The sequence below is a fragment of the Phallusia mammillata genome, chromosome 7 (genome assembly GCF_965637545.1).
Source record: "Phallusia mammillata chromosome 7, kaPhaMamm4.hap1.1, whole genome shotgun sequence".
Classification (NCBI taxonomy): Eukaryota; Metazoa; Chordata; class Ascidiacea; order Phlebobranchia; family Ascidiidae; genus Phallusia; species Phallusia mammillata.
In genome coordinates, this window is record NC_137258.1 from 6,997,039 (window position 1) to 7,015,917 (window position 18,879).

Below are 18,879 nucleotides of genomic sequence, written 5' to 3' on the forward strand. Positions count from 1 at the left end.
CTTTATATCTCAGACTCTTTGGAAGTTAGAGAGCAACGCCGGGAAGGCCAAAACCCTTGCAAAAGTAAAAATGATTCCGCGGCATCAATGATTCCACTAACGTCACCAAGTTTAGCAAATCTCAAAGAGCTTTCGACATCGATCTGCAGTGAAAGTAATTTTGCTGATGATGAGGGTTTTGATGCTAACATAGCCCCTCGGCTTTGGATGACATCACCAGATCGTGTTTTAAGTAGTGGCGGTTATCCATCGTTTGTGACGTCTGCAACCTCGTTCACGTCGTTGGATCCAAATACGGTATAAGTTATTTGCACAAATTTGGCATATCTTTGAAAGTGGCATGTTGTTTAAGGTGGAACATCAACCAAAAAGACCAATGTCTCCACAAAATAGACAACAAACAACTAAACTAAGGTAAGTCTTCGTTCTGTACAATATTATTGACAATCATATGGAACTACATAAACTTTTTTAGAGGAAGACCTCATTCAGCGAGACTCACAATTTTGCGGACTCTCATGGAATACAGCGATCGGCCAATGACTGCCCCAGATATTTTGCAATCCCTTCCAAATGTTAACAACAGAAGTCGAGGAACTCCAATAAGTTTTGTTCAATCGACAATCCATTCGGAGTTGGAAGTAAATAGTACAGGAGAGATTCAGGGGTCTCAAACAGATTTTGGTACAGAAACAGTGGTATTAGGTGACATTGAAGTTCAATCTAGACCAGAATCCAAGGACACACCAGTAAAGAAAGTTATCACTGAAATTACATCACATAAGGTACTTATATGGGTCTGTAATATTATCTTGCTATACGCAAAAATATCCACTGCGCACAAAATTACATATTTACAGATCAAACTTTCACAAGTAATCGATGCAAAAAGTTCAAAACGGAAACAGTGTAAACGACAGAAGAGAATACGATGTGAAAAATTTGGACTTTTAAAGCCATTAAACTACCATCCGAAAGTAAAAAAGAAAACGCTTCGTACCCCAATGGTAATCAATACAAATGCGTTTTTTTAGATTTAACAATAACTACATTAACGTTGGCAGAGAAAAAGTTTGCTACCGTTACCTCCTCCGATGCCCATAAAATGTAAGTCACCTACTTTAGTACGCCGGAACACAGATGTCTGTAAACGTACAAAGGTTTTCAGTAATGAGGCCATAAGTCCAAAAATTTCAAGTCAACAATCAGGATACAATGCAAATGGAAACGCAAACTACAGTATGTAGAAACAAGTCTTACGTTTCCGTCTGTTTTTGATTATGACTATAGTTTAGCATTTTGTTGTTCAGTACGTTGGTTTTCTGGGCAAAGCAATCTACCACAGAGCCTTGCTGGAAGTCCATACGCTTCATCTACATTTAACATGAAGCACCAATTGCGTCCTTTGCACCACGGTTACAAAGTGATGACGCAGCGCCAAGTTCATGATGTTGTTGACCGTTTGTATTCTGTGAAACCCGTTTATCGACAAAGTTCTTTAAAAAACACCTATCCTAGAAGGTAAATCATATATTTTGGGTCATGATCATAAAGTAAGAAAATTTACCAATTCGGTTTTAACCCATAGTTTTCAAGATTATAACATTACAAAACTGAACAAAGGCTTGTCACATAGCCTGGACCAAGTAGTTGCTCGTTTGGAAAACGACAATTTCGAAGTTAAAATGTAAGTTTATCGTTAATTTGTTACCATGCTTGCATCACTCTTTGTATCAAAGCCGTTTGTCACAGGTGCTGCAGTTCAAAAGCTAGGAGGGATAGAAAATTGCGTCACGAAGTGAGTCGACTTCAAAAGGCTTTGACACATGCGAAAGAGGTAACAAATTTAACCAATTTGACACAAATTAACTTGTATAGTGCATTGAAACCTAGACATTTTATGACGTAACAATGCATCTGATGGTCGCTATCATCACACCACGACACGCCTTGTGTAACTTGACTAGAGTAACCTGTGGTTTTGGGTGCTGTAGTGTGCGTTTTAGTCAGGGCATTCTATTGTGGAGAGAATACAGTAAACATCTCGACAGTTCTTGGTGTGCCAAAAGACAGCGTACAACACAAATTAGCAACAGTTGAGATATCTGACCCGACTAGTTTGTGACGCAATTCATTACACTATAAACTAAGATGACCATGCATTTACAACTGCGCCATAGCGTTCGTGCAGACTGCAGACCAACGATCACGTCACACTCATATATAAATCACAGTACTTCTGGCCTATAAATCAATGCCTTTAATATGTCTTGCGTATTAAACAAAAACCTGCTTTTGTAGGCAGCACATGAGATCTATGCCACATTGGAAGGGCCCACATATGGCGAAAATGAACATCCGTTGCCCATGGTTGATGAAATGATTACGGCTCTTCGGCAGTCGTTTTGTCCACGTAGTGTACAAGCAAAACTTCAAACCAAACATCGCACTAACCCTAACGTTTGCCAAACAAGAGAAAAAAATGCCAGTAGAAGTGTCACAGGAATGATTGTGGAACACTATCAGTGCGATGAAAGGTATTCAGTAATAACTAAAAACATCGATTCAGGTTGCTTATAAAACGCTTATTTAACGGTGGCATTTTAGATATTCGTACAGATCAAAAACGTTCACGAAATCGTTGCAATACAACACTAAAAATCCCAAACAAATTTTGACATCGGATGCGTTCTACGACATGGTGGAACGGCTTTCACGGCCCAAACAAAGTGACCAACTTCTTTCTGTACAAACTCCTAAAGGTAGAAAAACTGTTGCTGCTTTTTTGGTTTCGTATGAAAATGGAAACTTTTTTATTTAACTCATGAAACTGTTAACAAAAATATAACATGTGAAGTCAAAATAGTTTTTTTGCTACTTGCTACTTTAGATCAGATGAGAAGGGGCAGGGAATCTTTGCCTAAAGTGATTTCGAAGCACAACTGCTGTCCCGAAATACCCCAGATATCCGGTCCCACAATGACACTTAGCGATCAGTTTAAACAAGTCAATCGACTCACTAGAGGAGCTGCAGATAAAACACCTGACTGTAAACGAACTGGAGAAAAAAAGAGCAAGAAATACGGAATCGTATGTTCATTTACCTGGACTGGCTACTAAGGACTTGCCTGCGAAAAACAAAACATTATTGAAATTTCATCATATACTAAGTTCACGTTTCTCGTTGTGTACCGCAGAACATTGATATATCTGATCAAAAACAACGTGGTCATAGTAATACCGTTAAATACATAAACAATTGCATTATGTACAAAAGTGCCCACTGCTCTTGTTAACTGCATGGTTTGCTCGCTACAAAACACACTAAATTTGTCAACTTGAACAACGAAACAAAAGCAGCGTTCAAAACTTAAATTTCTTGATCGCTCATGCGGAAAGCAAATCCTTGTGCGGTAAAGCGCATCCTTTTGTGATGTAACAAACCCCACGGGAGCAATCCATTTTAGGTTGTCCTGTAACCTCATGTGCATAGTGTTGATTAGTTGTACTGCTGTGCTAAGTAAAGTGATTTGTTTTGCAGATAATGTGTTTTGCCCCAGGTGCTTTATTGTGTGGTACAAAAGGCCAATCAATGATGATAGTTGAGAATAAATCACGTGTGTGAGGTAAAGGTTTAAAAAACGTAAATCAAAGAAAAGCATATCTATGCAAAAAATGTGTTAGAGTAAAAGTAAGCATTATTTAGGTATCAGGTTTAAACACGAATATTTTTGTTGAAACAGTACAAACAGCCTAGCACTTTTCAGGGTGGTTGGTAATTGCGAAAAAGATTCAACTCGCAGAAAATGCTACGTTTTTACTGCGCATTCTGAAGCCTAACTAATAAGATGATATGTTTCCACCACTTTCGTGAGCAATTGACCAGAACGCAAAGTCAGTTTTTTGGTGGAAGGGTATAAATCACGGCGAAGAAGACTTAATCGAGCGTGACAACTCCCTTTTGCGCAACGCAGTCCAGCAATTTGGGTCGAATCGTCTTCCTATCGAGCGAAAGGTTTTTGCATGGGGCCTGTAATTGAATCGTTAGTCATTGGCAAACAAGGTGACGCGCCATCAGCAAATATTGAAGCGCATTAGTTGGATCGCCGCGGTTTTGCCGAGGCCACAGGAATAAGAAAAAGGGCTTCCCGTGGAGTACCAAGCATTTCAACCCTCCTGTAAGCCTGAATTTGCTTGAAGGCAAAAGGAAAATGGGAGGAAGAAAGTGTATTAGTGTATACGTTTGTCGTATATATGTTTTGCTTTAAGTTCAGGTTCAGGAGAAATATTTGATTACTCGCATTTTTTGTGGCGCTTAGACCTAACCAATTTTTTAAAGGTAGCTTTTTTCAGCGTTTGCACCTAAGGGGCTTCTGCTATACTATTTTGACCTCGTTGTATTGGTCTGCGGGTTCAAACTGTAGGCATGAAAATGGGTATTTATAATACGCAATTCGACGACCAGTCCGAATACAGACGATTGTTTTGAAAAGAAATCCAAAAACAACCGAAGCCTCACGGCAGCCGCACGCAACTTTTAGTAAAAAGCATAACAAACCCGAATTTTATGAAACATCCCCTGACGAAGCGGGCCAGGAAAAGCAAATGCTTTGTTTGCTGTGGAGGCGTGGAAAGATTGATACTTGGCCAAAATACTTGGTGCTTTAATGTGGTGGGTTTTTATGGGTCCGACATAGTTTTCAGTTTCCACATTAGGCAACTTATGTTTTTTGGTGTTACACTTGTAACACTTTAATTTTTTGTACGGTAAAACTCAAAATCGATTCTACACGTTTACACGGCATATTTCCACTATTGACTAACGTGTTTGTGGCTTCAACAACAGTTCTCTCGTTCGTCGAGGGATTTAAACAAATACCGGAGCGCCTATGTTAATGTTTAATCACGTTTATTGCTTTGTGAAGCTGGTCCTGTAGCAGAACATCGTGTCCCACTTGTGTTATTACGTCTTTTGGTTCCGTTTGAGATTGTGTGATTGATACTACCTGCAAAACAGCTCATGTATAATTCATGAAGTGTGCCCAACTAACTGCTTGTCGTAGCTCTAATCCTATTTCTGTTCCGTAGCCTAATTACGGCAGATCTTAGTTTTGTTAAATGTTCACCAGATTTTTGTGATGTACATGGATGCTTTGGTATATATGTCAGAGGGACAACAAAATTATTTAGGTTTATGCGTCGCAGTGATTTACGAAATCCTAATGCAGACATTCTTATATTTCCAAGTCAGGGAACAAACATAATACCCAAGCTTTGAGCTGGCTTTTGTGTTGTAGTTGTAGTCTCCACGGGAGTGTACAATTTACTTTGCTGTGGCCAGTGGACGAAGGCAGACTGATTAGGAGTGCTTCTGAGATGATTAACCGTCTTTCTTGGGCCGCAAATCCCCGTCAAGGGACGTAAATACAGCCCTCCACACAAGCAAGCCTTTGGGAATAGGACTTTGGTGGTCATGCAGTCGTTTGGTACTACGGTGTTTCTGCTGCTGGCTGTTACTGGATCCCATGGTGGTCGTTTTCTGTCAGACAAACATTATCGCCTGGACTGTAATGGAAGTCCCCCGCAGCGTTACTTTTCGACTCCTCGCAGCGGGGACAACGGGTTCCACTTACGGATAGAGGGTGCCCCCGAGTTCTATGAGCCTGAGAGGGAATATGTCGGTAAGATTTGTTCAATCTTGATTTAGCCATACTTGTTTACCGCCATAATCACCGTTTCAAATTTACGCAGTGACCTTACAAAGCACACTGCCAAGCAGTTTTCGTGGGTTTGCTATTAGATCAACAAGCAGTGAAGATTCGTCCCTATCCGCAGGATATTTTACGGTAAAATGGAATAGTACTTCGATAAGGTTTGTTTTTGCAGAAGTATCATGAATGTTAACATACATTTTTTCAGCCCGTGAACCCTTTTACAACCCGTACACTCGATTCGTGTAATCATGTAACCACACACGTCAGCAATGGCAAAAAGACGCGGGTTTCGACCAGGTGGCGGGCTCCATCTAGTGGATATGGCTGCGTTACGATTTCAGCTACTGTGATTCAAAAAGGTAAAGTGAATAGTCTGTAAAAACATGTTAATCACTGAAAAACCGCTTTATGTATTCACAAACCACCAGCGTCAAACACAGTTTTTTGGATGACCTAAAATTCCATTTTAGGCTCAATTTGGTTTCAAAATACCGGCCGTTTATCATTGGAAATATGTGAGGCAGTGAAGACAACGTCACCGACCAGCGGTAACCCGGAATGCTGTGCATGTGGTAGCGCTACTTATCGAATGACGTTTTATGGTCTGTGGTCGCCTCAAACGCACCCGAAAGACTATCCTGGTAAGCGTTAAGCTTTAAAGAAGGTGCATTTTTTAACGTTTGTATTGTAACTATACAATGTTACAAATGTTAATTTCCCAGAGTTAAAAAAGATATACTTTATACTGTTTATATAACACATATGAACGTTGGGTTCAATTTACCTTTCATATCATTTTTGTTTTTCTGCCTCATTTGACTTGGCTTGACTTGGCTAAATTTACAAATATGTTCTAAATCCACACGGCCTTAAACAGATTGTATTTGAATTCTTTTCTAGAATATTCTACACATTGGTCCAACGTTGTTGGGGCATCGCACAGCTTACGCTATTCAATATGGGATTACGGGGAGCTGGCCAGTCCTGCCGTACAGAAAGTCGCGGAATGGGGTTGGCCAAATGACGTCGAAACGGAAGTGAGGTCACAGGGTGATGATGTAATGTCGGTAATAAAAACCAAAGCCCAGTGGCCGGCATACGAACCCAGAAACATGTACGTCGATATTTCTTGTCTAATCGTAAGCAAATCACTAACGGTAACGTACATTGACATTATCTATTCATGTGGTCAGACGTTCTCCACCATCAGACACGTTTACAGTTGATCGTAAGCATCCATTGGTATCCCTTCTCACCATGTTAGGCCCGAGTCCCGACTGGAACGTTGGCATCACTAAAGAATCAATGTGCACTGTGGAGTGTGGGTGGGCAGGCCAAAGAACGTAAGTCTTACTACAACCAATTTCTCAACCCACTATCAAATATAAACTGGCAAACAAAGACAAAGGAGCCATGGCTTTAAGACATTCACGACGAGCTTATGATACCAAATCAGTCACTCGGCTTCATAATGGAACAAAATACACGCTGCAATGTTTCTTTAGATATAATTTAACGCCATGGGATGCTGGAACTGACAATGGTGTCAGCTATATGTCACCCAACTCCCCAACTGTCCCACACGAAAGCATTCGTCCCCTCACCACCTCTGACCACCCCGAGTCGCCATTCTACAATCCGAATGGTGGTCCCATTCGACCCGTTGCAAAAGTTGTAATTAACAGAATTTCCCTAGAGGTGAGAATAAAACAATATGCTTGTGAAACTTTTTACTCCATAGAACATTTCTGTAAAGTTGATTTTGTTTTCCTTCAGGGTGAATCTTGCGGACAAAACGAAGAAGCTCCGATTGACAGTGATTTTGATGTCAAAGTTGCGTCGAGTTCCGAATCTAACGATGTCCAACCGTGCATGTACAGCCCATGGGGTGACTGGTCAAACTGTGGGGTTACATGTGGCTGGGGAATAAAAGTACGTTTTACTACAGTTTACCACTTCTTCTGTACATATAAACGCAAACCACCAATTTATCTAAAAATAGACTCGAAGCAGAATGGTGAAGGCACAAACTGGTGCAACTGCGTGCGAGGCTACTATGGCCAAGGAGATATGCAAAGGCAGCGGTACATGTGAAAACAGCAACGAAGTAACCGTATGCATATATTCAGGTATTTTTCAATGGGGCTAGAACTTTTTTATGGCAACTGGATGTTTTAATATATGTAATCGTTTTGTAGACTGGGCCACTTGGTCGAGCTGTGGAGTCACGTGTGGTAACGCTACGCAATTCAGGTCACGTGTTTTGCAGTGGCCATCCGAAGAAAGATATTGTCACGAACCACTAAAAGGTAATAACACATTATCTACACCAACTACCAGTTTTAATGGTTTTGCTGGAACAACATTAAGAATCTTTGTCTGCGAGATTGGTTTACATAAAACTACAGTTTGATGTAATTACAGAAATGACATCGTGTGCACTTGAACAATGTCCAACTCAACAAGACTGCCAGTATTCTCCATGGAGTAGGTGGATGCCTTGTTCAGTTACTTGTGGTTTCGGCCAAACGCTGCGCAAAAGGTGAGACTCGTAAATATCAGGCCCCATTTTACAGTGGGCACCCATCTTTACCTATGTACTTCTCTTTTTTAATCTTTACCTATTTACTTCTTTTTTCACAACGCAAAATCGTTTCAAATATTCCTCGAATGTAAACACACGATTTACGTTGCAACTGCCTGATTTTCTTAAAGTTTTGGTTAACCCGGTGACCTAAAGTAAATAATATCGTCCCACATTTTGACGAATGGTACAAGGCAAAGTTTCGATTTTTAGCTGTGCAAACTGTTTGTACCTTACCTTGCTGTTATTCCCTTGTCACTGTTAATGGTAACCAGATTGAACTTCATTTTGAACGTGTTGTTTTTAAGGTTTATCGTTTCCCATGTTGGTGACGAAAGCCACTGCACCAAACCACTCATGCAAAACAGCGAGTGCCTCAGGTCGATGACGTGCGAAGAGAGATCAGGTGAGGTGACGCTTTCATTTCTGTAATAAGAGTGAAGGTGGACTTTGTATGTTTTAAATGGGGAAGTTATACTCGTTTCTTGGTTTCTCTCAGCAGAACCTGATTCGTCTGACTGTACATATTCCCCTTGGACTGATTGGTCTGCTTGCCCAGTCACGTGCGGCGTCGGTCAAGCGTCAAGAAAGCGAATGCTCGTCAGCTCAAGTAATACAACTACATCATGCCGAGACTTTGAAATGGAGAACTCAAAATGCATGACGTCGGCTTCATGCTTGGACGAAGATGAGCAATTGAGCGCACCGACATGCTCTTACTCTGATTGGTCGGAATGGATGCCTTGTACGGTGTCGTGTGGTACTGGCGCCACCTTACGGAAGAAGTTTTTGCTTGGTAAATCTGATTGAGAAAAAAAGTTTGTGCTGTGTGACTAAGCTTTAGAAATTGACAGGTTCCAATGCTAATGGAATATGTGATGGTATTTTAATGGAGCAAACTTTGTGTTACAAAGCGCCGTGCGATGTTTCCACCACAAGTGAATGTGTCTACGCGTCTTGGTCGCCGTGGATGCCATGTTCTGTTACCTGTGGCAAAGGTACTTTTTTGTAAAGGTTGATTTTGACTTGTCATACATATGTTGTACATTCAACGATTTTTAGGCGAAACTTTAAGAAAGCGATTCTTGAATGGAGATGCCAACCCCGAGAGTTGCGAAGCTTTTCAGATGGAAACAAATATTTGCATGATGACCTGTGCAGTAGACACGCCATCGCCTTGCGAGTACGCTGATTGGTCACCTTGGATGCCGTGCAACGCACCATGTGGCCAATCAGGAGAAACTCTTCGAAAAAAGTAAGTAACATAAATTCTGCATTAAAATAAAACAGTTCTTACGTAACTCCATTTTGTTGCAGGATGCTGACGTCAGCCTCGACTGAATGTGATGCGGTTGTTATGGAAACTAAATCTTGTGTGTCTCCGCCCTGTCCTGAAGGTTAGCCTGTAAAAGTAAACTTTATGCAAAATGTGTCAACGTTATTATCTGAATTCTAGACGCCCTAAATTTAAACATTGTATCAAAGTTCTGTAGGAAACTGTAAACCAGGAACACTGAAGATAAATTGGTAGCATTGATGCATAAAACTTATGTCCTGCTTTTTCACATTCGCATCGTTTAATTTGTTTTTAGCGCAATGCGTGCTACAAGCATGGCAGCCGTGGAGTAGATGTTCGACCACTTGCGGCAGCAGAGGCACCAAAACCCGGTTACGATTTCCTGCCAATGGAACCGCGATGGTTAATTGCGATGCAACAAAATTATCGGAAAAAGCAAGATGCCGCAATCCACGTTGTGGTAAGTTTTTTATTCAAAACAAAATCCTTCGTGTGCCGCGTAAGACTCCAAATTGACGGCTTTAAACTTTGTCAATCCTGTTTATTGCGCAACTGGTATTTTTTTTCACGGGGTTCGAACCCAGGGCGCTCCCGGGGACGAATCCCGATCAGGTTTTTTATGTCTGTATGTGGGCCAGGCGCGTCGGAACATTCGGCCAAGATCCTGTCCCACTGGTATTTAATAAACCAATGCTTTACAGGGCGAGCTTGTGTGTTAAGTGAATGGGGGTCATGGACGGTATGTGGCGTTACGTGCAAAGCAGGAAAACTTTACGGATACCAGATTCGGCGCCGAAGAGTTTTGACCCGACCCCGCGGAAGAGGCCGAAGATGCGGTCCTAGAAAGGAGAAGAAGAAATGCTTGTGTCCCACTATTGCCACATGAACGGGACTTATGCCATTAAACTGATGCTTGTAAAATAGAGAAAGCGTGCCGGGTTGGATAGAGATGCGTGAAAACACAAGTACTTGTGTTTCCTTTTATATGAGGCCCGATTTTTGTATGCTTCGTTTCTTGGACGACGACTGTCGCTTTTTCAATAAAATTGCATTTCAAAAAATGTCTGCTAGAGTGATCAGTTTAATCCGAGCTTAAGTTACGGAAAGTGGTTGCATACAACGAAAATACGCTTGGTTTGTGCTATTTCAGTCACCTTTCTATTTTGTTCTAAAACATTGGTTTTGGCTCTTTGTTCGCGTCCAAAGAGGAACCAATCATCAATTTACAGCGACAGGCAAAAAGAACAGTTCCTGTTTTGCATATGTCGTTGCACAATTCGGTGTTTAAACTTAAGTAAATAAAAATGGTCAGCACGTACGCTGTTATAAACGTAACAAGTAGTTGCAGTATGTATTTTAAAACAAACAAAGTAGGCCTATAACACATCAGCAAATACCGTCGACAAAGGACAACAGTTTAGTTGGAGTTGAGGAACCGAAACGCGATTGCAACACTTTTGGTCGATTCGGTTCCTGTTTCACTCATTAATATGTTACGACACCAAACAAACCACGTCAGTTCAGACACGGATTTGACAAGGAAAGCAGCAGAGTGTTTTTTGGATAACAGAAGGGTCGTTATTTTTTGTAAACTCTTTAATGTGCCTTTTGCAAGAATTCTTTCGTGTCATAGTTTAGCTGCACTATAACTGAAAAGTTTAACAGTATATTCTTTATATTGAAGCAATCTAATATATCTTGTAGATTACAAGATTCTTAGCAAATACGATAAAATGGTGGTTGCAGGTAAAAACCTAGCAGAAGACATCGAGGTCGACCCAAAGTCGGCAATAGACTTTCAGGCGCTACTAAAAAATCCTCAGTTTTTAAAATCGTTTACTGCTCTTGTGCAGAACCCGGGGAAGGCAGGTGAGCGGATTTTTGTTTGTTGTACTCCTTTGTAATAGAAATAAACACTATCTTTTTTTCTTTAGTTGTTTGTGATGACGATGATACAGAAGAATTGTTGGTAAAGCAGCCAAAGGCAAAACCAGTGAAGGTGGTGACATGTTTGGTCGGTATTGACAAGGCTATCCGGTTCGACCTAGATTTCGGAGAAGAGAAAAGTCGTTCCTGGATTGTCAGAGACCACAAAGACTTAATTACCACAAAAACTGTCAAAATAGACGCCATCGGGTATGTAACTTTTTGACGCAATCCCAAAATATCTTTACAGAATTATGTTGAAGCATTGAGCAATACATCAAATGATTTATTGCACATTTTGTATTTTAATGGTCTAAATCAGTGGTTCCCTACCTTTTTGACCTTGCGGCACCCTATCAAAGAGATAAATAGTTTGCGGCACCCTGGCAAAACTGGATAAATTTTTTGAGGTTTCTGTATTTCAAATAACTGTATGAAATAAGGAGCCGGGTATAACTGCGAGACGCGAAACTTGATACGCACTGAAACTCGGTTAGAAATAAATAAATTCCGCACTTAACGGGTTAAAAATAAATAATGGACTGCAATATTGCAATATATCGCGGCACCCTTGACCACTTCAATTGGCACCCCAGGGTGCCGCGGCACCCCGGTTGGGAACCACTGGTCTAAATAATGACCTTTAAAATAAATTTGGATTTCATTTTTGAGTACCATTGCTATGCCAGTTTTACCTTGCATAAACTTTTGCGATGCATACCCACAAAGCAATCTTTGTTTTAGAATGTTTAGTATAACTTATATGGTCCAACTCCATTAGATCAACGAATCAAGTTTCGTGTTTAATACGTGTTTTTTTATTTAGTTCCTGTTGGTGTTCTTTGCCTCTGTGTGTCCTTGTGCAAAGTCCACAAAACAAGGATTTTGGTTCCTTGTTTGCAAAGCGGAATTAATTTCGTTTTGCAGTGACATGTGGTGTCAGGTGGTTATAAAACAGTTCCTGTTTTTTGTTAATATACGACATACCCTGTCATCAGCTGCACTGATGGGACCGATAGGCCAAACAGTGCACTGTCTGCAGCCAACTTGTTATGTAATAGCTCTTGCTTTTGAACAACAGTTTCAAGCAAAATAGAAACGGTGTCACAAGAGCTATATTTAAAATGGATGCAATCAACTCTTGCATTATGACCTGGATCGCTACTAAAGGCATACGCTTCTGTACTTTAATTGTCAGATATGTGTTCTCCAAAATTGTCATTCGTTTAAACCCTTTTGAAATTATCAATGTACTAAAGACTATGTAGGTAAAAAAAACTAGGTAAAAACTATTCGTTTGTCAATTTCAGGTGTGACAAAGTGGTGCTGAAAAATGTCTTTAGCAATGGATCCAGAAGTATTATCGAGATTGATCCTGATGGCGACAGTCACACTTGCTTGTTCGTAAATGAAGATCAGAGAATAAGGATCATCTATGTCGAAGGGCAGCTGGAAATCCTGGTTGACCACAAAATGGATATCGAGGGCTTTTCAGTGAAAAATGGTAACGCCAAAAGGCTGAAATACAACGTCAAGGGCAAGCTCTGTCCCGACAAATTGTTCGGGGATGATCACAACATGAAGGAAGATGAGCGACACAGCACTGATGGTTACGGTCCAGTTGATCAACAGAAGTTAATGGCCGCCCTTCCAGCGGCTAAATCTCTTTTCTTTGGGGAGTAAAGCAAGCTCTTAAAATGCTTTTACTCATGTACAGTAATGTAATTATACTCTTAGTGGTGAACATAACAGTAGTGTAGCCTACATGTCTTCGAAAATGAAGTAGTGTATTTTTTCAAAAAAAACCTAACTATGCATCCAGATTAAACAACAAATCTCTGAAGTGTCAGTTAAAACCCATTTAGACCTGGATATCACATTAATATCCTAGCCTATTCTGTAGAGTACATTGTTTTGCAGTTGCTTCGATTTAACCGAGCCATCGACATTTATTGTGCATAAATATGCTGATTTCATTTGCAATGAAATAAAAACTTTACAATAAAAAGAACAAAACAAATGAATTATCGTTGTGGTAGGTTTTGTGATTGTTTAAACCAAACTTTGCAGGAATAAACAAACACTATAGAGTTTGTTTAACAGATTAGGTTTCAGACAAAAATACATTGAGATTTATGAAAGAGTATAGCATGTACACCAATTTCCATATGTTTTAGACAAGGGCCAAAAGAATTGTTCCAATACAATGCTAACAAGAGGGTGTAATTATATGTTTCTCAGCAAAGTAATCCGCCCAGTTCTGTTTTTTGCGATCTAATGATACGTCTAAAATCAGTCGCGTATATTACTGGTAGCCGTCAACATAATAATGAAACTTCTGTTATGAAGGTGCGGCCCGCGGTCCATGAATTGTATTTGGCCCATCAGTGTTAGAGATTGCATGTCACTGGTCAATTGTGTGTGCCATATACCTACACGAGATTTTGCGAACTCAAGGAAGCCTAAGAATTGATAATGGATTTTATCGAGGAAGAGAGCGGTGCAAATGCTAACGTGAATGGGGTTGATAACACCAATGGGTAGAAGTTGGCTGTTTCGGTGATACATAGAGTTAAACTATACAACCACAGAAAAAAACATATTTTCATTGATTGGTTGGGTGAACGAATAAGTCAATACGGTGGTGCTTAAGTAAAGGCCCAAAAATGAGAATCGCGCTTATATATCATACGTTTAGTTGCGTGAATTTAGTATTGTTGAGATTTGTCGCATTAACGCTAAAAACCTTTAGGAATATTAACCTATAGCTTTCCCGCCAACCGTCGATGTTGGTCGCCTGCTTTTCAACGCCGCTCTGGGATTTCGCTTATCACCACTGCTTGGGCTATTTTTGTTCGCTTGTGCATCACTTGAATCATAACATCACGTGAGCTTGATAACGGCCGTCTGCGTCATCTCAAGAAAGAGACAACTGGCAAAAGGTGACAGTGACGTCACAGTCTGCGATCGTCCCTTCGAAGGATGCATTATAATGCAAGTTCATTCCCGAGACACGTAGGCATTGTAACAACATAAAGTGGTAGCAGGTAATGAAACTGCAGATAGCAAGGTGCTGTGTTGTAGTTTAAGAAATTTGGTTTAAATGTTGAGAACAAATAAAAAGTGATAGTATTTGCTTTGGTTTGTAGTTATTTTGTTTGTTTTTTGGGGGGCAAAAAAGCCCAAATCTTTATTTGTAGAATAAAATTTTCTGTGATAAAAATAAGGATTTATTGTCAGTTAACAGTGCATCCCGTAGTTTAGGACGATTTTCTACGGGCAACTTGCAGGAAAAGATAATAACATCGCATCACTAGGGACAATAAGTGCTTGAAGTATCTGTACTGACAGTCGTCTGGGCGACAGCTGTTTTGCCGAAGACGAATAGGCTACTGTTTTGTTGATTTGATTCAGTAGTATACAATCCGCAAATACACGTACATTTAATTATATCCTGACGAAACTAAAAGCTTAAAGTTTCAGAAAAAATTGTCTCAGAAACATTCGGGACAAAAAATATTAAAAAATTAAAAATGGACGCTTTACGCGTGATGACAGCCGGGGGTGGAAACCTTGAAGAAATCGAGCGACTTCTTTCGTGTCCAATCTGCTTGGAGGTTTATTCTAAACCTGTGGTGATTCTGCCTTGCCAGCACAACCTCTGCCGAAAGTGCGCCAATGATGTGTTCCAAAACAGAGGAACTCCCATGGGCTCTGGTGGTCGGTTCAGGTAACATGTTTTTGTATACATTTTATGTATACTTGATGCAGTCAGTGATGGCATTCAAATTTTTTGTTACCCGGTTCTATCATAAAAGTCATATTTTTAGCTGGTCCTGTTGCAAAAAGTCCATTGACAGTAACCAGTAATGGTAACCGGTTTGCTGATCTCGAAAAATTCCGTTAGACGGTTCTATAGAACTGGTGCGAACCGGCTGATCGCACCAGTGGATGTAGTCCAAAAGATTATCATAATTTGCCGAATTGCAGGTGCCCCACTTGTCGTTACGAGGTCGTCCTTGATCGTCATGGAGTTTACGGATTACAGAGAAACTTGCTTGTGGAAAATATTATTGACATGTACCAATCCGAAAATCGAAAGCCCAACTTCAAAAAAGCCGAGGTAAACACAAAAGCGGCATGCTAACTACAATGCAAAAAAATAACATTTACTAAATGTGGCAAAAAATATCTGTTTTTGACCTATGGTATAATACATGAACATCTAATTTGCGATTTTTGTCAGGTATTGATGTGTGAAGAGCACGAGGAGGAAAGAGTAAACATTTACTGCCTCACGTGCCAGAAACCAACTTGTTCCCTGTGCAAAGTTTTTGGACAGCATCAAGAATGCAACGTGTCGCCTATGGACAACGTTTACAAAGACCAAAAGGTACACTTGCGAGGCGCCACTACAGACGAAAATCAATCCAATTTGTTATGTTTTTGTTTTTTTTTATTTTAGAGGGAATTATCTGATTCCATCGCTGTGCTTGTGTCCGGTAACGACCGCATGCAAGCAGTTATCAGCCAAACCGAAGAACTGGGAAAAATGACCGAGGTTTGATACAATGACGTCTCCATACCAACACCTTCTATGCGTCATTTCTGATTATTATTTTTCTTGTTAAAGGCAAATGGTCGAAAAGCAAAAAGCGATTTGTGTGAGACTTTTGACAAGTTGTACGCTGTTCTTGAGGACAGGAAAAACACTATGATGGCAAAGATCACTTCCGATGTTCAGGAACGAAATCAGGTAAAAAAAACATTGTGTGCAAAATCTGACAAAAACACAATCGGGAAATAATGATTTTAAACGTGTTTTATTTGTCTAATCTAGGTTTTGCAAGAGATGCTTAATACATATGGAAAGCAACTGGAAAGTGCAAGCAAGCTTATGGAAGCTTCTTTGGGATTACTGGAGGAGCGGAGCGTTCCGCAATTTCTAAGCCTTGCAAGAGAAACTATTGACAAGTACAGATACTAGAGTATTTAAACCAACTATTGCCTATAAACTGTCAACAAAGCAAGTTTAACAAAACAACGGCAAATCTGCTTCAAGCATCATTACTTTTATTGTCAGATTTAACTAACTACAAGAACCTCAAGATGAGTAGCCTACACTGACTCCTTTTTTGTATCAGGATAAGTGAGGCATCACGTGCTTCAGACATACGAAAACCAATATTTAACATTCAAAACATGGATGAATTCAAGGTCAACTTTGACCAACAAGAAGCGGTGCTTAGGGAGCTGGACTTTCCCGATTTCCAAGAAGGTTTGCAGTAACTTCTATTGACGTTTGATATAGGCAATGCCTGATGGGAGTCATCGACATCTTAACTTGCGTTGCGAAGTGTAGTTAACTTTCTTTGTTGTCTGTTTGCAGACAGCGCAGTGGAGCCGCAATCACGTGACGATGACGCGCACTGCAGCAATTCGCGTCAGAATGCAAATGACACGGGGGCGGAAACCCTTGTGAGCGAATCAGAGGACGAAGATGATGACGTCACGCACGAAGTTGTGGTCGATTCTGACGAGACTCCTGGTACGTCAGTGACATCACGAAGCGATTTGGGAAGTGTTGACGATCGTCGAGCATCCGTTGGTAAGGATTTGAATATTGCGGTTTGCTAAATATGTGTTTATGTATGTTTGCATTAAGGTTAATTTGTTCAAATGCTTGTAGACGGATCTGTCAGAAGTTCCTCGCCTCCCATGTCATCAAGAGATACCAGTCGGAGGAATGGAAACGAAGAAGTAAGTTTTTCTCAATTTAATGTTCCAGTGACATTTAAGCCCCTCAGTAGTAGTATTTATGGACGGGTTCTTTTATATTGCGGCTGTACATGACATGATTTTACACCACAAGTCATTTAACAACACTATTGAACGCTATGATTTTGGCCACAACTTTGTCAAGACTTTAATATATTTTAGGCGATATAGCATTGACATGCGTCTTTCTAATACCCTCTGTGCGTGAGCGTTAAAGCTTTTCTTTCTACTTGGCGTCCTCGTTTTGCAGAGCCACTTCTATCCTAAGCTTTTTCATCTCATCGCGTTCTTACTTTCTTGTGCTTCTACTCAGAATCACAACTGGAGCATGTGGTAGCTTCATACTCGGACTTCATACATCTCGGACCTTGCACAGCACATGTCAACAAAATCATATTTTCACTGCATCAATGCTCATCTATGAAATGAATCACCTCATCAAGTCATGTAATCAAACTGACATGTTCATGCTGGAAGATAAAAAACGACATTTTCCAGTGTCATAAAATGAAGCTATTTGATGCAGCAACCGCCCAGAAAAAATCTTCATACAGCAAGACTGTTTCTGCTTGTCCCATAGATGCCGACCTTAAAACGCGGCAGATGGTACGATCTCTATGTTCGTCAGCTTCCTCGACCGCAATTGACTGATGTTAGTGATTCGCTTGCGCAACTTTTGTCGTCAACCACTGCTTCTGCTGAACGCGAAAGCGATGCTTTCCTTACGACATCACCAGATTTGGACGCGTACCTCCCAGTGGACAACAATACAAATGAAGATGACATTCACCCTGTCGACCGGGATAATTTAAGTCGACTTCACCGATCCGTGGCATCACTTTCCCTTCAAGCCTCGCCTCAGAGTTCATTTGAACGCAATGAGTCGCCGCCACCGTTAAGACGCCAAAGAAACGTCACCAGCAGTTCACCGACCCGCCAGTCAAGACAGCACCGACGCCCACGCTCCTACACCAGCCACAGAAGAAGGACTTGGTCACATCTGCTTGATAAAAAGCAGTGAACGCGTGAAATGATATGCACACCGGACTGGGATTTCACATCTGTTTTTCTGCATATAAGGCTGGAGCAATATTCTGCTTAACCAATGGCAAGTGAAGTAGTGATCACAAAAGGATCGCCCCAACGAGAATTTTTCTGAATCTTTGTTGTCAAGTATTTTACTGGCAACTGAGGTTATCATAAATGTTGCAAAGTTTCAATTTTCGGCTCTTCTTACTTCATGTGGATTTGGTAATCGTTACGCAACTGAATGAGTATGGGGTTTTACCAATGATATATTTTCAAGAATGTCCGTGAATGTTGTTTGGTTTTGCGTCGGACTTAGCAGAGATTTGTTTTTTGAAGCAAACAAACAAAGCAAAGGTTTTGTTGTTTTTTTTGAGTAAAAAATGGTTATTGTGTAATTTAGAATTTCTTTGCTACTGGATATCATACAATACAATTTCTGTTTTGGTGCTAAATGTCAGTACGTCTTTTAGAAAAGGCAGTACAGGTTTAGTTGATTGATCAATTATATACAAGCAGACAAAATGAAGGTTTTCGCTGCTTGGACTGGCAAA

At 40.5% G+C, this 18,879-nt stretch overlaps 4 protein-coding genes across 6 annotated transcripts; all 4 read left to right on the forward strand.

Moving 5' to 3' along the window:
• Positions 1-348: 348 nt before the first annotated feature.
• LOC145237117 (uncharacterized) lies at positions 349-5,358 on the forward strand. The gene is made up of 7 exons (XM_080099872.1): positions 349-414; positions 476-1,687; positions 1,753-1,837; positions 2,302-2,537; positions 2,608-2,762; positions 2,891-4,672; positions 5,298-5,358. Coding segments are annotated over exons 2-6 (708 nt in total). The 5' UTR covers positions 349-414; positions 476-1,685; the 3' UTR covers positions 3,121-4,672; positions 5,298-5,358.
• LOC145237116 (spondin-1-like) lies at positions 5,216-10,678 on the forward strand. 3 transcript variants are annotated; one of them, XM_080099869.1, is made up of 18 exons: positions 5,216-5,681; positions 5,752-5,846; positions 5,920-6,073; positions 6,185-6,355; positions 6,615-6,828; positions 6,908-7,057; positions 7,220-7,412; positions 7,491-7,646; positions 7,717-7,843; positions 7,913-8,023; positions 8,139-8,256; positions 8,607-8,704; positions 8,798-9,094; positions 9,153-9,296; positions 9,361-9,553; positions 9,616-9,695; positions 9,891-10,055; positions 10,297-10,678. In XM_080099869.1, the coding sequence occupies exons 1-18, from the start codon at positions 5,474-5,476 to the stop codon at positions 10,479-10,481; spliced, it is 2,859 nt and encodes a 952-aa protein (XP_079955995.1). In that variant the 5' UTR covers positions 5,216-5,473; the 3' UTR covers positions 10,482-10,678. The 3 variants fall into 3 exon arrangements, with proteins under 3 accessions (XP_079955995.1, XP_079955997.1, XP_079955996.1); XM_080099871.1 differs by having other exon boundaries at positions 9,213-9,296; XM_080099870.1 differs by having other exon boundaries at positions 8,801-9,094.
• A 609-nt stretch (positions 10,679-11,287) lies between these two features.
• Positions 11,288-13,469, forward strand: LOC145239235 (uncharacterized). Its single transcript, XM_080102532.1, has 3 exons — positions 11,288-11,464; positions 11,530-11,731; positions 12,832-13,469. Exons 1-3 carry the CDS (start codon positions 11,329-11,331, stop codon positions 13,202-13,204), a joined length of 711 nt encoding a protein of 236 aa, XP_079958658.1. The 5' UTR covers positions 11,288-11,328; the 3' UTR covers positions 13,205-13,469.
• A 1,060-nt stretch (positions 13,470-14,529) lies between these two features.
• On the forward strand, positions 14,530-18,780 carry LOC145237821 (tripartite motif-containing protein 54-like). Its single transcript, XM_080100809.1, has 10 exons — positions 14,530-15,251; positions 15,512-15,644; positions 15,768-15,914; positions 15,987-16,082; positions 16,155-16,277; positions 16,362-16,495; positions 16,666-16,799; positions 16,911-17,129; positions 17,211-17,281; positions 17,880-18,780. Exons 1-10 carry the CDS (start codon positions 15,055-15,057, stop codon positions 18,318-18,320), a joined length of 1,695 nt encoding a protein of 564 aa, XP_079956935.1. The 5' UTR covers positions 14,530-15,054; the 3' UTR covers positions 18,321-18,780.
• The last annotated feature ends 99 nt before the right edge of the window (positions 18,781-18,879 follow it).

Excerpts from the sequence above, each read along its gene's own strand:
- LOC145237117 (XM_080099872.1), top strand. Across the intron at positions 1,838-2,301 it reads CTTTGACACATGCGAAAGAG|GCAGCACATGAGATCTATGC; the intron begins GTAACAAATTTA and ends CTGCTTTTGTAG. Across the intron at positions 2,763-2,890 it reads TTCTGTACAAACTCCTAAAG|ATCAGATGAGAAGGGGCAGG; the intron begins GTAGAAAAACTG and ends TTGCTACTTTAG.
- LOC145237116 (XM_080099869.1), top strand. The coding sequence starts at position 5,474 with ATGCAGTCGTTTGGTACTACGGTGTTTCTGCTGCTGGCTGTTACTGGA. Across the intron at positions 6,074-6,184 it reads AGCTACTGTGATTCAAAAAG|GCTCAATTTGGTTTCAAAAT; the intron begins GTAAAGTGAATA and ends ATTCCATTTTAG. Across the intron at positions 9,297-9,360 it reads TTCTGTTACCTGTGGCAAAG|GCGAAACTTTAAGAAAGCGA; the intron begins GTACTTTTTTGT and ends AACGATTTTTAG.
- LOC145239235 (XM_080102532.1), top strand. The coding sequence starts at position 11,329 with ATGGTGGTTGCAGGTAAAAACCTAGCAGAAGACATCGAGGTCGACCCA. Across the intron at positions 11,465-11,529 it reads GCAGAACCCGGGGAAGGCAG|TTGTTTGTGATGACGATGAT; the intron begins GTGAGCGGATTT and ends TTTTTTCTTTAG. Across the intron at positions 11,732-12,831 it reads GTCAAAATAGACGCCATCGG|GTGTGACAAAGTGGTGCTGA; the intron begins GTATGTAACTTT and ends TGTCAATTTCAG.
- LOC145237821 (XM_080100809.1), top strand. The coding sequence starts at position 15,055 with ATGGACGCTTTACGCGTGATGACAGCCGGGGGTGGAAACCTTGAAGAA. Across the intron at positions 16,083-16,154 it reads AACTGGGAAAAATGACCGAG|GCAAATGGTCGAAAAGCAAA; the intron begins GTTTGATACAAT and ends TTCTTGTTAAAG. Across the intron at positions 16,496-16,665 it reads GCAAGAGAAACTATTGACAA|GATAAGTGAGGCATCACGTG; the intron begins GTACAGATACTA and ends TTTTTGTATCAG.